The sequence below is a fragment of the Engystomops pustulosus genome, chromosome 6 (genome assembly GCF_040894005.1).
Source record: "Engystomops pustulosus chromosome 6, aEngPut4.maternal, whole genome shotgun sequence".
NCBI classification, from domain to species: domain Eukaryota; kingdom Metazoa; phylum Chordata; class Amphibia; order Anura; family Leptodactylidae; genus Engystomops; species Engystomops pustulosus.
In genome coordinates, this window is record NC_092416.1 from 59,067,562 (window position 1) to 59,084,556 (window position 16,995).

The following is a 16,995-nucleotide window of genomic DNA, read 5'->3' on the forward strand; positions in this document are numbered from 1 at the left end:
ACAGCACCACCTGGTGGAGGGAGCTCACACTGACACCATCATCAGCACAGCACCACCTGGTGGAGGGAGCACACACTGACACCATTATCAGCACAGCACCACCTGGTGGAGGGAGCTCACACTGACACCATCATCAACACAGCACCACCTGGTGCAAGGAGCACACACTGACACTATCATCAGCACAGCACCACCTGGTGGAGGGAGCTCACACTGACACCATCATCAGCACAGCACCACCTGGTGGAGGGAGCTCACACTGACACTATCATCAGCACAGCACCACCTGGTGCAAGGAGCACACACTGACACTATCATCAGCACAGCACCACCTGGTGGAGGGAGCTCACACTGACATCAGCACGGCACCACCTGGTAGAGGGAGCACACACTGACATCAGCACAGCACCACCTGGTGGAGGGAGCACACACTGACATCAGCACAGCACCACCTGGTGGAGGGAGCTCACACTGACATCAGCACAGCACCACCTGGTGGAGGGAGCTCACACTGACATCAGCACAGCACCACCTGGTGGAGGGAGCACACACTGACATCAGCACAGCACCACCTGGTGGAGGGAGCTCACACTGACACCATCATCAGCACAGCACCACCTGGTGGAGGGAGCACACACTGACATCAGCACAGCACCACCTGGTGGAGGGAGCACACACTGACATCAGCACGGCACCACCTGGTGGAGGGAGCACACACTGACATCAGCACAGCACCACCTGGTGGAGGGAGCACACATTGACATCAGCACAGCACCACCTGGTGGAGGGAGCTCACACTGACACCATCATCAGCACAGCACCACCTGGTGGAGGGAGCACACACTGACATCAGCACAGCACCACCTGGTGGAGGGAGCACACACTGACATCAGCACGGCACCACCTGGTGGAGGGAGCACACACACTGACATCAGCACAGCGCCACCTGGTGGAGGGAGCACACACTGACATCAGCACAGCGCCACCTGGTGGAGGGATCACACACTGGCATCAGCACAGCACCACCTGGTGGAGGGAGCACACACTGACATCAGCACAGCACCACCTGGTGGAGGGAGCACACACTGACATCAGCACGGCACCACCTGGTGGAGGGAGAACACTGACATCAGCACGGCACCACCTGGTGGAGGGAGCACACACTGACACCATCATCAGCACAGCACCACCTGGTGGAGGGAGCACACACTGACATCAGCACAGCACCACCTGGTGGAGGGAGCTCACACTGACATCAGCACGGCACCACCTGGTGGAGGAAGAACACTGACATCAGCACAGCACCACCTGGTGGAGGGAGCACACACTGACATCAGCACAGCACCACCTGGTGGAGGGAGCTCACACTGACACCATCATCAGCACAGCACCACCTGGTGGAGGGAGCACACACTGACATCAGCACGGCACCACCTGGTGGAGGGAGCACACACTGACATCAGCACAGCACCACCTGGTGGAGGGAGCTCACACTGACACCATCATCAGCACAGCACCACCTGGTGGAGGGAGCACACACTGACATCAGCACGGCACCACCTGGTGGAGGGAGCACACACTGACATCAGCACAGCACCACCTGGTGGAGGGAGCACACACTGACATCAGCACAGCACCACCTGGTGGAGGGAGCTCACACTGACACCATCATCAGCACAGCACCACCTTGTGGAGGGAGCACACACTGACATCAGCACAGCACCACCTGGTGGAGGGAGCACACAATGACATCAGCACGGCACCACCTGGTGGAGGGAGAACACTGACATCAGCACAGCACCACCTGGTGGAGGGAGCACACACTGACACCATCATCAGCACAGCACCACCTGTTGGAGGGAGCACACACTGACATCAGCACAGCACCACCTGGTGGAGGGAGCTCACACTGACACCATCATCAGCACAGCACCACCTGTTGGAGGGAGCACACACTGACATCAGCACAGCACCACCTGGTGGAGGGAGCACACACTGACATCAGCACGGCACCACCTGGTGGAGGGAGCACACACTGACATCAGCACAGCACCACCTGGTGGAGGGAGCACACACTGACATCAGCACAGCACCACTGGTGGAGGGAGCTCACACTGACACCATCATCAGCACAGCACCACCTGGTGGAGGGAGCACACACTGGCATCAGCACGGCACCACCTGGTGGAGGGAGCACACACTGACATCAGCACAGCACCACCTGGTGGAGGGAGCACACACTGACACCATCATCAGCACAGCACCACCTGGTGGAGGGAGCACACACTGACATCAGCACAGCACCACCTGGTGGAGGGAGCTCACACTGACACCATCATCAGCACAGCACCACCTGGTGGAGGGAGCACACACTGACATCAGCACAGCACCACCTGGTGGAGGGAGCACACACTGACATCAGCACGGCACCACCTGGTGGAGGGAGCACACACTGACATCAGCACAGCACCACCTGGTGGAGGGAGCTCACACTGACACCATCATCAGCACAGCACCACCTGGTGGAGGGAGCACACACTGACATCAGCACAGCACCACCTGGTGGAGGGAGCACACACTGACATCAGCACGGCACCACCTGGTGGAGGGAGCACACACTGACATCAGCACAGCGCCACCTGGTGGAGGGAGCACACACTGACATCAGCACAGCGCCACCTGGTGGAGGGAGCACACACTGACATCAGCACAGCGCCACCTGGTGGAGGGAGCACACACTGACATCAGCACAGCACCACCTGGTGGAGGGAGCACACACTGACATCAGCACGGCACCACCTGGTGGAGGGAGAACACTGACATCAGCACGGCACCACCTGGTGGAGGGAGCACACACTGACATCAGCACAGCACCACCTGGTGGAGGGAGCACACACTGACACCATCATCAGCACAGCACCACCTGGTGGAGGGAGCACACACTGACATCAGCACAGCACCACCTGGTGGAGGGAGCTCACACTGACACCATCATCAGCACAGCACCACCTGGTGGAGGGAGCACACACTGACATCAGCACAGCACCACCTGGTGGAGGGAGCACACACTGACATCAGCACAGCACCACCTGGTGGAGGGAGCACACACTGACATCAGCACAGCACCACCTGGTGGAGGGAGCTCACACTGACACCATCATCAGCACAGCACCACCTGGTGGAGGGAGCACACACTGACAGCAGCACAGCACCACCTGGTGGAGGGAGCACACACTGACATCAGCACGGCACCACCTGGTGGAGGGAGCACACACTGACATCAGCACAGCGCCACCTGGTGGAGGGAGCACACACTGACATCAGCACAGCACCACCTGGTGGAGGGAGCACACACTGACATCAGCACAGCACCACCTGGTGGAGGGAGAACACTGACATCAGCACGGCACCACCTGGTGGAGGGAGCACACACTGACACCATCATCAGCACAGCACCACCTGGTGGAGGGAGCACACACTGACATCAGCACAGCACCACCTGGTGGAGGGAGCTCACACTGACACCATCATCAGCACAGCACCACCTGGTGGAGGGAGCACACACTGACATCAGCACGGCACCACCTGGTGGAGGGAGCACACACTGACATCAGCACAGCACCACCTGGTGGAGGGAGCACACACTGACATCAGCACAGCACCACCTGGTGGAGGGAGCTCACACTGACACCATCATCAGCACAGCACCACCTGGTGGAGGGAGCACACACTGACATCAGCACAGCACCACCTGGTGGAGGGAGCACACACTGACATCAGCACGGCACCACCTGGTGGAGGGAGCACACACTGACATCAGCACAGCGCCACCTGGTGGAGGGAGCACACACTGACATCAGCACAGCGCCACCTGGTGGAGGGAGCACACACTGGCATCAGCACAGCACCACCTGGTGGAGGGAGCACACACTGACATCAGCACAGCACCACCTGGTGGAGGGAGCACACACTGACATCAGCACGGCACCACCTGGTGGAGGGAGAACACTGACATCAGCACAGCACCACCTGGTGGAGGGAGCACACACTGACATCAGCACAGCACCACCTGGTGGAGGGAGCACACACTGACACCATCATCAGCACAGCACCACCTGGTGGAGGGAGCACACACTGACATCAGCACAGCACCACCTGGTGGAGGGAGCTCACACTGACACCATCATCAGCACAGCACCACCTGGTGGAGGGAGCACACACTGACATCAGCACAGCACCACCTGGTGGAGGGAGCACACACTGACATCAGCACGGCACCACCTGGTGGAGCACGCACTGACATCAGCACAGCACCACCTGGTGGAGGGAGCACACACTGACATCAGCACAGCACCACCTGGTGGAGGGAGCTCACACTGACACCATCATCAGCACAGCACCACCTGGTGGAGGGAGCACACACTGACATCAGCACGGCACCACCTGGTGGAGGGAGCACACACTGACATCAGCACAGCGCCACCTGGTTGAGGGAGCACACACTGACATCAGCACAGCGCCACCTGGTGGAGGGAGCACACACTGACATCAGCACAGCACCATCTGGTGGAGGGAGCACACACTGACATCAGCACAGCACCACCTGGTGGAGGGAGCACACACTGACATCAGCACGGCACCACCTGGTGGAGGGAGAACACTGACATCAGCACGGCACCACCTGGTGGAGGGAGCACACACTGACATCAGCACAGCACCACCTGGTGGAGGGAGCACACACTGACACCATCATCAGCACAGCACCACCTGGTGGAGGGAGCACACACTGACATCAGCACAGCACCACCTGGTGGAGGGAGCTCACACTGACACCATCATCAGCACAGCACCACCTGGTGGAGGGAGCACACACTGACATCAGCACAGCACCACCTGGTGGAGGGAGCACACACTGACATCAGCACGGCACCACCTGGTGGAGGGAGCACACACTGACATCAGCACAGCACCACCTGGTGGAGGGAGCACACACTGACATCAGCACAGCACCACCTGGTGGAGGGAGCTCACACTGACACCATCATCAGCACAGCACCACCTGGTGGAGGGAGCACACACTGACATCAGCACAGCACCACCTGGTGGAGGGAGCACACACTGACATCAGCACGGCACCACCTGGTGGAGGGAGCACACACTGACATCAGCACAGCGCCACCTGGTGGAGGGAGCACACACTGACATCAGCACAGCGCCACCTGGTGGAGGGAGCACACACTGGCATCAGCACAGCACCACCTGGTGGAGGGAGCACACACTGACATCAGCACAGCACCACCTGGTGGAGGGAGCACACACTGACATCAGCACGGCACCACCTGGTGGAGGGAGAACACTGACATCAGCACGGCACCACCTGGTGGAGGGAGCACACACTCACATCAGCACAGCACCACCTGGTGGAGGGAGCACACACTGACATCAGCACGGCACCACCTGGTGGAGGGAGCACACACTGACATCAGCACAGCACCACCTGGTGGAGGGAGCACACACTGACATCAGCACAGCACCACCTGGTGGAGGGAGCTCACACTGACACCATCATCAGCAGAGCACCACCTGGTGGAGGGAGCACACACTGACATCAGCACAGCACCACCTGGTGGAGGGAGCACACACTGACATCAGCACGGCACCACCTGGTGGAGGGAGCACACACTGACATCAGCACAGCGCCACCTGGTGGAGGGAGCACACACTGGCATCAGCACAGCACCACCTGGTGGAGGGAGCACACACTGACATCAGCACAGCACCACCTGGTGGAGGGAGCACACACTGACATCAGCACGGCACCACCTGGTGGAGGGAGAACACTGACATCAGCATGGCACCACCTGGTGGAGGGAGCACACACTGATATCAGCACAGCACCACCTGGTGGAGGGAGCACACACTGACACCATCATCAGCACAGCACCACCTGGTGGAGGGAGCACACACTGACATCAGCACAGCACCACCTGGTGGAGGGAGCTCACACTGACACCATCATCAGCACAGCACCACCTGGTGGAGGGAGCACACACTGACATCAGCACAGCACCACCTGGTGGAGGGAGCAAACACTGACATCAGCACGGCACCACCTGGTGGAGGGAGCACACACTGACATCAGCACAGCACCACCTGGTGGAGGGAGCACACACTGACATCAGCACAACACCACCTGGTGGAGGGAGCTCACACTGACACCATCATCAGCACAGCACCACCTGGTGGAGGGAGCACACACTGACATCAGCACAGCACCACCTGGTGGAGGGAGCACACACTGACATCAGCACAGCGCCACCTGGTGGAGGGAGCACACACTGACATCAGCACAGCGCCACCTGGTGGAGGGAGCACACACTGGCATCAGCACAGCGCCACCTGGTGGAGGGAGCACACACTGACATCAGCACAGCACCACCTGGTGGAGGGAGCACACACTGACATCAGCACGGCACCACCTGGTGGAGGGAGAACACTGACATCAGCACGGCACCACCTGGTGGAGGGAGCACACACTGACATCAGCACAGCGCCACCTGGTGGAGGGAGAACACTGACATCAGCACAGCGCCACCTGGTGGAGGGAGCACACACTGACATCAGCACAGCACCACCTGGTGGAGGGAGCACACACTACAGGCATGAGCTGTGACCTACTTCCCGCTTGTCACATTACTCCACAGCTCCGGCCTGCGGTGCTAAGTGCAGAGTCACAGCTCCCTCCCCTCCCTCCATTGCATCACTCCCAATGCCGGCTGCACCCACGTGTACTGCAGACACTGCAGGCAATGGCTGGCACACACTGTATGGACTGGCAGGGGGCATTGCCCGTACCCCTAGTGCCTACCTGCTGATCTGGATAGCTGAGGCTGCGGGCTCCTTGTGCTGAGACATCTCTGGATGAGGATGGTGAAGGTGTCTGGTTGTTCCTAGATGCTGAGCCTGGAAGGGGAGGGAGAGGGAGGAGGAGGAGAAGGGCTGATGTCAGAGGCTCCGTCCTCCCCTGCAATCACTTTCCTCATCAGCCTCCTGTCAGGGAATGAAGTCACACCTCTGCTTGCTGCACACTGTTACCTTTTCACCAGGGCTGCTGCACCCTCACACGTCCAGATCAGGAAGTATCTAATATCTACATATGATTATAGGGAAATAACCTCATCTCAGTATTTCAGAAATCTTGGGTGTCCCATAGAGTGATTTCCTGCAGCTCAGGCCATATGGCACTAAGACACTTCCTAAATGCGGGCTGTTTCTTTGCTGTAGCTCAGGGGATTTTCTGAATTGCAAAGGTTAAATTAATTAAAAGTAATTGACAAGTTGTAGGGTTACAGCTAATTGCATTGCAGATTTCTTACACAGCAGACGAAACCTGAAGACTAGAGATGAGCGAGCACTAAAATGCTCGGGTGCTCGTTATTCGAGACGAACTTTTCCAGATGCTCGAGTGCTCGTCTCGAATAACGAGCCCCATTGAAGTCAATGGGAGACCCGAGCATTTTTTTAATAAAACTGAACAGTAAAAGAACAGTGCAAAAAAAAAAATTCCAGATGTTTGCAGATGTTTTACTTGTAAGAACACATTGAAATAACACTATTCTTCACTTTGCAGGTGTTCGCGCATGTCTCCCGCTAAGTTAGGAGATGTGCACGAACATCTGGAATGTGAAGAATAGTGTTATTTCAATGTGTTCTGCACTTAAATGGTCCTGTATTCACTGTTTTTAATGTTTTAATTCTATTCTTCACATTGCAGGTGTGCGCGCGTGTCTCCCGATAGGTTCGGAGATACGCGCGCACAGCTGCAAAGTGAAGAATAGAATTAAAACATTAAAAACAGTGAATACAGGACCATTTAAGTGCAGAACACATTGATATAACAGTATTCTTCACTTTGCAGATGTGCGGGCGTATCTCCGAACCTATCGGGAGACACGCGCGCACACCTGCAATGTGAAGAATAGAATTAAAACATTAAAAACAGTGAATACAGGACCATTTAAGTGCAGAACACATTGAAATAACACTATTCTTCACATTCCAGATGTTCGTGCACATCTCCTAACTTAGCGGGAGACACGCGCGAACACCTGCAAAGTGAAGAATAGTGTTATTTCAATGTGTTCTAACAAGTGAAACATCTGCAAACATGTGTAATATTTTTTTTTTACAATAAAAATACTTTTATTCAATTTATTTTATTAATTTACTGCTCGATCTCGAGCCGGCGAGATACTCGTCCGAGTAACGAGCCGGTCCGAGTATGCTAATACTCGACCGAGCAGTATACTCGGACGAGTATACTCGCTCATCTCTACTGAAGACGCGTTCACACGTTGCGTTTTGGTCGCGTTTTCATTGCGTTTGAAACGCATATACAACAGCTGATGAGAGGTGATTTGCCTAATTACATTACCGTTTACGTTTGTAAACGCAAAAGTTAACGCATGCGGAAATGTTAACAGTGATGTAATTAGGCAAATCACCCCTCCACAGCTGTTGTATATGCGTTTCAAACGCAATGAAAACGCAGGTCAAAACGCAACGTGTGAACCCGCACTGCGGTCCAGTCATCAGGGAGATGTGTGCGCTAATCCACAGCCATTTCTCTGTGTATGTCCCAAAACACAACTTAAAGAGGACCTGTTACCCTCAAAAACTTCACTAGGAGCTGCTTATTGAAGTAAGCAGCTCTTAGTGCTAGAACAGACGCCGCAGTGTTACACTGCTAGCGTTATCGGAAACCTCCAATAACGCTAACAAACACTGCTGCGCTGTACACTAGAAACGCCAGACTGCGCTGCAAGCGGTCAGGCGTTTTCATGAGGGAGCGGTCAGAGGCGTTGCTTCTCCCCCGAAGCGCCCCTCCCCCTTCATAGTCCAGCTGTGACTGCCGAGCTTCATGCTCCAGTCACCACCTCCTAGTCCCGCCCCCTCATGAATATGCCGGACCACTTTGACTGCGCTTCCGCGTTCCTATTGTACACAGGTTTCGGATAATGCTAGCAGCAGGGGCGTTATTAGGGTAGTAAAAGATCTGGGGCACGGACCCAAATTCTTATGTACCGGATTCTCAGTAGTGACCGGTCCTGCATCTGTCACCATCATACGTGGTTGCATAAAAAACGGTTCTTATGTACGACTACAGAATACCCAGGAGAACATTTAGTGACCGCTTTATGATGGCCCACATTAATTAAAGCCCCTGCCGCAGTCAGACCGTGCACCACATTTTTAGATCAGATTCTGTACGACAGAATTGAATTGCACGCCCTATGTTAAAGATGCACCAAAAAAACGAACGTGCGCCCTCTACACTATCTTGAGGAAAACTGCACATAGTACACACTGCATTGTTTTTGATAAATGTGGACCAACGTGTCTTCGGATTGTAGTTGTTCTTGTTTCTTATTTTCTCTATTAGGTAAAGACTACCATGTGTGACCATTTTGTGTCGCAACACAAATTTCTGCACCGAACGGGGCGCCACATTTAACATGCAGAAGTCCGACAGAAGTGCCCTCTGTTGGGGCAGTGCAGGGGCCGCCAGAAATCCTTAATCTGGCGCCCTCTGCAGACTACACAGGACACTGCACAGAGTACAGACTGCACTGTTCTTAATAAATGTGCTGCAGTATGCTCTTCACTTTCACATTGTTCTATACATCCTGGTCCCCTGGTAGTGTTACCCTGCTGCTATCCCCAACACCGCCCCTCCAAATACTGCAATGCTGCTACAGAGAGAGTCTCTTGAAAATAGTAGTAACACACAAATAATGTTCCCTAGCATAACATGTTGTAACACCCCCCCCCCCCATTTTATTCCCCACACTGTAAGCTCTTTATCATTCCTTCCCTATATAATGCCTGTTGTGGCCCTACACAGTATTCTGTCCTGATTTTGACCCCAAGACTTTGTAATGGCCCCCAAATATAGTACACATATATACTTCACATTCTGGTTTGTTTATAGTAACTTCTCTAAATGTGGCCTGACATGTATTAATGCCACCCACCCTTAATGCCTACGGCCCCTAATATGGCCTCTACTAATTCCCACTCATCCCCTATGTATGATTAAAAAACCCCAATACCCCCTCTCTTCGTCTTGCTGTGCGGGTCGAGGTGTGTTGACGTCATTATATGGCATCTTCTGTTCATGGCGGTTATGGGGAACTACTTGAAGCAGGAGATGCCATGTTGTCAGGTCACTGAGTCTCCTGCGATATGTAATGAAGCAGGAGATGCCATATAGTCAGGTCACCGAGTCTCCTGTGATATGTAGTGGAGCAGGAGATGCCATGTAGTCAGGTCACTGAGTCTCCTGTGATATGTAGTGAAGCAGGAGATGCCATGTAGTCAGGTCACTGAGTCTCCTGTGATATGTAGTGGAGCAGGAGATGCCATGTAGTCAGGTCACTGAGTCTCCTGTGATATGTAGTGGAGCAGGAGATGCCATGTAGTCAGGTCACTGAGTTTCCTGTGATATGTAATGAAGCAGGAGATGCCATGTATTCAGGTCACTGAGTCTCCTGTAATATGTAGTGAAGCAGGAGATGCCATGTAGTCAGGTCACTGAGTCTCCTGCGATATGTAATGAAGCAGGAGATGCCATGTAGTCAGGTCACCGAGTCTCCTGTAATATGTAGTGAAGCAGGAGATGCCATGTAGTCAGGTCACTGAGTCCCCTGTGATATGTAGTGGAGCAGGAGATGCCATGTAGTCAGGTCACTGAGTCTCCTGCGATATGTAATGAAGCAGGAGATGCCATGTAGTCAGGTCACCGAGTCTCCTGTAATATGTAGTGAAGCAGGAGATGCCATGTAGTCAGGTCACTGAGTCCCCTGTGATATGTAGTGGTGCAGGAGATGCCATGTGGTCAGGTCACTGAGTCTCCTGTGATATGTAGTGAAGCAGGAGATGCCATGTAGTCAGGTCACTGAGTCTCCTGTGATATGTAATAAAGCAGGAGATGCCATGTAGTCAGGTCACGGAGTCTCCTGTGATATGTAGTGGAGCAGGAGATGCCATGTAGTCAGGTCACCGAGTCTCCTGCGATATGTAGTGGAGCAGGAGATGCCATGTAGTCAGGTCACCGAGTCTCCTGTGATATGTAGTGGAGCAGGAGATGCCATGTAGTCAGGTCACTGAGTCTCCTGTGATATGTAGTGGAGCAGGAGATGCCATGTAGTCAGGTCACTGAGTCTCCTGTGATATGTAGTGGAGCAGGAGATGCCATGTAGTCAGGTCACTGAGTCTCCTGTGATATGTAGTGGAGCAGGAGATGCCATGTAGTCAGGTCACTGAATCTCCTGTGATATGTAGTGGAGCAGGAGATGCCATGTAGTCAGGTCACTGAGTCTCCTGTGATATGTAATGAAGCAGGAGATGCCATGTAGTCAGGTCACTGAGTCTCCTGTGATATGTAGTGGAGCAGGAGATGCCATGTAGTCAGGTCACTGAGTCTCCTGTGATATGTAGTGGAGCAGGAGATGCCATGTAGTCAGGTCACTGAGTCTCCTGTAATATTTTGTTGGAGCAGGAGATGCCATGTAGTCAGGTCACTGAGTCTCCTGTGATATGTAGTGGAGCAGGAGATGCCATGTAGTCAGGTCACTGAGTCTCCTGTAATATTTTGTTGGAGCAGGAGATGCCATGTAGTCAGGTCACTGAGTCTCCTGTGATATGTAATGAAGCAGGAGATGCCATGTAGTCAGGTCACTGAGTCTCCTGTGATATGTAGTGGATCAGGAGATGCCATGTAGTCAGGTCACGGAGTCTCATGTAATATGTAGTGGAGCAGGAGATGCCATGTAGTCAGGTCACTGAGTCTCCTGTAATATGTAGTGAAGCAGGAGATGCCATGTAGTCAGGTCACCGAGTCTCCTGTGATATGTAGTGGAGCAGGAGATGCCATGTAGTCAGGTCACTGAGTCTCCTGTGATATGTAATGAAGCAGGAGATGCCATGTAGTCAGGTCACCGAGTCTCCTGTGATATGTAGTGGAGCAGGAGATGCCATGTAGTCAGGTCTCTGAGTCTCCTGTGATATGTAGTGGAGCAGGAGATGCCATGTAGTCAGGTCACCGAGTCTCCTGTGATATGTAGTGGAGCAGGAGATGCCATGTAGTCAGGTCACCGAGTCTCCTGTGATATGTAGTGGAGCAGGAGATGCCATGTAGTCAGGTCACTGAGTCTCCTGTGATATGTAGTGGAGCAGGAGATGCCATGTAGTCAGGTCACTGAGTCTCCTGCAATATGTAATGAAGCAGGAGATGCCATGTAGTCAGGTCACTGAGTCTCCTGTAATATGTAGTGAAGCAGGAGATGCCATGTAGTCAGGTCACTGAGTCTCCTGTAATATGTAGTGAAGCAGGAGATGCCATGTAGTCAGGTCACTGAGTCTCCTGTAATATGTAGTGAAGCAGGAGATGCCATGTAGTCAGGTAACGGAGTCTCCTGTAATATGTAGTGAAGCAGGAGATGCCATGTAGTCAGGTCACCGAGTCTCCTGTAATATGTAGTGAAGCAGGAGATGCCATGTAGTCAGGTCACTGAGTCTCCTGTAATATGTAGTGAAGCAGGAGAAGCCATGTAGTCAGGTAACGGAGTCTCCTGTAATATGTAGTGAAGCAGGAGATGCCATGTAGTCAGGTCACTGAGTCTCCTGCGATATGTAACGAAGCAGGAGATGCCATGTAGTCAGGTCACCGAGTCTCCTGTAATATGTAGTGGAGCAGGAGATGACATGTAGTCAGGTCACGGAGTCTCCTGTAATATGTAGTGGAGCAGGAGATGCCATGTAGTCAGGTCACCGAGTCTCCTGTAATATGTAGTGAAGCAGGAGATGCCATGTAGTCAGGTCACTGAGTCCCCTGTGATATGTAGTGGAGCAGGAGATGCCATGTGGTCAGGTCACTGAGTCTCCTGTGATATGTAGTGAAGCAGGAGATGCCATGTAGTCAGGTCACTGAGTCTCCTGTGATATGTAATAAAGCAGGAGATGCCATGTAGTCAGGTCACTGAGTCTCCTGGGATATGTAGTGGAGCAGGAGATGCCATGTAGTCAGGTCACTGAGTCTCCTGCGATATGTAATAAAGCAGGAGATGCCATGTAGTCAGGTCACGGAGTCTCCTGTGATATGTAGTGGAGCAGGAGATGCCATGTAGTCAGGTCACCGAGTCTCCTGCGATATGTAGTGGAGCAGGAGATGCCATGTAGTCAGGTCACTGAGTCTCCTGTGATATGTAGTGGAGCAGGAGATGCCATGTAGTCAGGTCACTGAGTCTCCTGTGATATGTAGTGGAGCAGGAGATGCCATGTAGTCAGGTCACTGAGTCTCCTGTGATATGTAGTGGAGCAGGAGATGCCATGTAGTCAGGTCACTGAGTCTCCTGTGATATGTAATGAAGCAGGAGATGCCATGTAGTCAGGTCACTGAGTCTCCTGTGATATGTAGTGGAGCAGGAGATGCCATGTAGACAGGTCACCGAGTCTCCTGTGATATGTAATGAAGCAGGAGATGCCATGTATTCAGGTCACTGAGTCTCCTGTGATATGTAGTGGAGCAGGAGATGCCATGTAGACAGGTCACCGAGTCTCCTGTAATATGTAGTGAAGCAGGAGATGCCATGTATTCAGGTCACTGAGTCTCCTGTAATATGTAGTGGAGCAGGAGATGCCATGTAGGCAGGTCACCGAGTCTCCTGTGATATGTAGTGGAGCAGGAGATGCCATGTAGTCAGGTCACTGAGTCTCCTGTGATATGTAGTGGAGCAGGAGATGCCATGTAGTCAGGTCACTGAGTCTCCTGTGATATGTAGCTATGAAGTCACATCACCAATGTAAAATCCTATAATGTATATGCGCCACCAGGCAGAACATCTCCAGGTCTGACCCCAGTGTACTTCTGCAGGCACAGGCAGGAATGCCCCTTACCTGCCCACTCTACCGGCAGCCTCGCCACATGGCATCAAGGTGGTGTTACTGCAAAAATAATCACGATTTCTTGCAGTGTGCAAGAACTTGTTATTTTAGTGCTTTTATGACAGAAACTGCCATAGAAGTGCTGATTAATGCCCCCCAATGCATACATGTATGTGTGACATCTTGGGTCACTGATGTGAGGGAGTGGAGTGCTGAGCTGTAGGTTACACCTGTGCCTGCCTTTCACTGACCTGGAGTGACTTATTTCATGTAGCTGTGAGCAGGGGGTCTGCCTGCAGACTGCACGCACTAACCTGCTCCTTGTTCTAGGACGGAGGCAGCTCACCCTCACTGCAAACCTGACCAAGAGCAGGACATTGAGGGAAAAGAGGGGCGGAGCTAAACGGTGGGGCGGGGCCAGCACGCTAAGCGTCCCAATTCACACAGTGTAGGGCAGAAGCACTGAGTGACTAGTGCACGTGCCAGGGCAAGTACTCTGCTTTCTCAGCCAGCGGTGCCTCTGTGTAGTTGGTGTGCAGTATATTCGGGGCACTGGACGCCCCTGGCTAGCAGTGTAACAGTGTTACTTTAGTAAGCAAATCCTATTGTCTTTTTATAGGTGGCAGGTCCTCTTTAACCCCTTAAAGGACACCTGTCATCAGGTCTGTGTCACTAGTCCTGTCACTACTACCTGTTGGAGCAGCTCACAAGGATCCATCCCAGCCTTTATCTAGTTATTTCATACATTATTCATTGTAAAATCACATATTTTTTATCATGTAAATGAGGCTGGTCACATGGTCAGAGGCAGTGATGTCACCCCTGTTACCCCTCCCCTCTCCTCCCCCTGCTCATGTCTGTGTGTAATGTATAGTAAAGCATGGCTAGTGTGTGTGCTTCATCTGCTGACATGCTGCATCCTCCTAATATACAGGTGAGAGACACAGACATCAGCTACACATGCATCTGACATGTTCTGCTGTAACATGGCTGCCTGGAGCTGCTGTATCTCTCCTATACACACACACATGCACACACAGGCTGCAGGGGGCGTGGCCACCAGCACCAGGAAGCACATCATTATACAGCCTCACTCCATTACACAGGCTGTCATTCATGCACTGGGGGTGTGGCTGTGCCTCCCACTCATGAATAGAGTGGACAGCTTGAATATGCTAATGCTTCATTGGACATTTCACAGGTCATTTGCATACAGCTTTAGGACCTCATTGCTTAGGTTTACAGGCATGTAGAGGGACAATGAAGGGATAGAGGCAATGCTCTCTAATGGCAGTTTATGAAAATATATTTAGTTTAGGGGGGTTATTTTGCATGACGGGTTCTCTTTAACACCAAAGCCACTTTTCACCTTCCTGACACGGGCCATTTTTTCAAATCTGCCCTGTGTGACTATAAGTGGTTATAACTTCGGAATGCTTTGACATATCAAAGTGATTTTGAAATTGTTTTCTCGTGACGCTTTGAACTTCATGTTAGTTGAAAAAGTTTGCTGGTATGTGTTGCTTTTATTTATGAAAATAACAGATATTTGGTGAACATTTGGAAAAAGTCTCGATTTTTGAAACTGAAAATTTCCTACTTTTTCCATACGTAGTCATAACAGCAAAAAAAACCCTTAAAACCTTAAAAACATTAACCGAATGTCTGCGTTATGTATCCATGGTTTTTATGCATTCTCTCATTTTTGTAAGATGTTATGGGGCTTTGAACTTTAGGTACGACCCGTTATAAAAACTACACCCCTTAATGTATGTAAAACAACTTTCATGAAGTTTGTTAACCCTTTAATTATTTTACAAGGGATGAAGCAAAATCAGAAGCAATTTTGAAATTTACATGTTTTTTGGCTAAATGAATGTGTTTTTCAAAAAATGTACAAATTCTCAGTGGATAAAATACCAAAATGCTCCACAAAGTTTGATACCCAATCTCTCCCGAGTATAACAATCCCCCATATGTGGTGGTAACCTGCTGTATGTGCACACGCCAGGGCATCGAAGAGAAGCTGCGCCATTCAGAGCAGATTATGCATTGTTCCTTTTTATTGGCTATACAATCTTTATTTTTTGGGAAATTTGGACATATAAGGGCTTATTTTTTGCAACATGAGATGCACTTTACAAATACTTTATTTAAGTGAATCATTAGCTCATTGACAAGATTTTATTAACTCTTAAATATATGTAGGAAAAAAAATCGTAAATTTTGGTTTCCTTTCTTCTTGTATTTTTTTGGGGCCATTCACCGTACCATAAAAATAACATATTGGGGCTCATTTACTAAGGGACCATGGACCGCATTTTCGCCGGGTTTCCCGGCGATTTCCATGTTGCGGCGCATTTAACAGGAATTTTTGGCGCACACGATCAGATTTTGGTGCCGGCTTTCACACGACACAAATAGGGGGGCGGGCCGTCGGACGATCCGATGGATTCGGACAACACGCGGGATTTAACATCACAAATTATGTCGCAAGACATGCACTCACATACACCGGGAAGAAGAAGGTGAACTCCGGCGGACCTCAGCGGGGAAGTGACACATGCAGGATCTCGCACCCACGATGTTGGTGAATCTCGCCGGACTCCATCTTCGTCGGACCGTCCGGATCGGGGATTGCGACAGGACCGGGTAAGTAAATGTGCCCCAATATCTTTATTCTATGCATCACTACGGTTATGGTGATACCTCATTTTTCAGTTTTTTTAATATATTTTTACAATTTTACTGAAGAAAAACTAATACGGAGAAAATATAATATATTTTCGTATTGCCATCTTTACAGAGATATAACGATAATAATTTTTGGTTGACAGAGCTGGTTTAGGGCTTATTTTTTGCGTGTTAAGTTGTCCTTTTCATTGATACCATTTTGGCGCATATAACTTTTTTTGATCACTTTTTAAAACATTTTTGTGAAGGGATTTTTGGCGAGTTTTTCGGGTTTTGTTTTTACGGCACTCACCAAGCGGGTCCAACAATTTTACTGAGTTTTTGTACAGATTGTTACGGACGCGGCGTTACCAAATA

General features: G+C 51.5%; 1 protein-coding gene across 2 annotated transcripts in view; it reads right to left on the reverse strand.

Annotated features, from left to right (window-relative positions):
• The window catches only part of ACOT7 (acyl-CoA thioesterase 7), a 145,425-nt gene extending 138,352 nt beyond the window's left edge, over positions 1-7,073 (reverse strand). For both annotated transcript variants that reach the window (XM_072156248.1, XM_072156246.1), the window contains exon 1: positions 6,869-7,073. In XM_072156248.1, coding sequence (XP_072012349.1) covers positions 6,869-6,915 — 47 coding nt within the window. In that variant the 5' untranslated portion in view covers positions 6,916-7,073. The remainder of the gene's footprint in view (positions 1-6,868) is intronic.
• Positions 7,074-16,995: the final 9,922 nt, after the last annotated feature.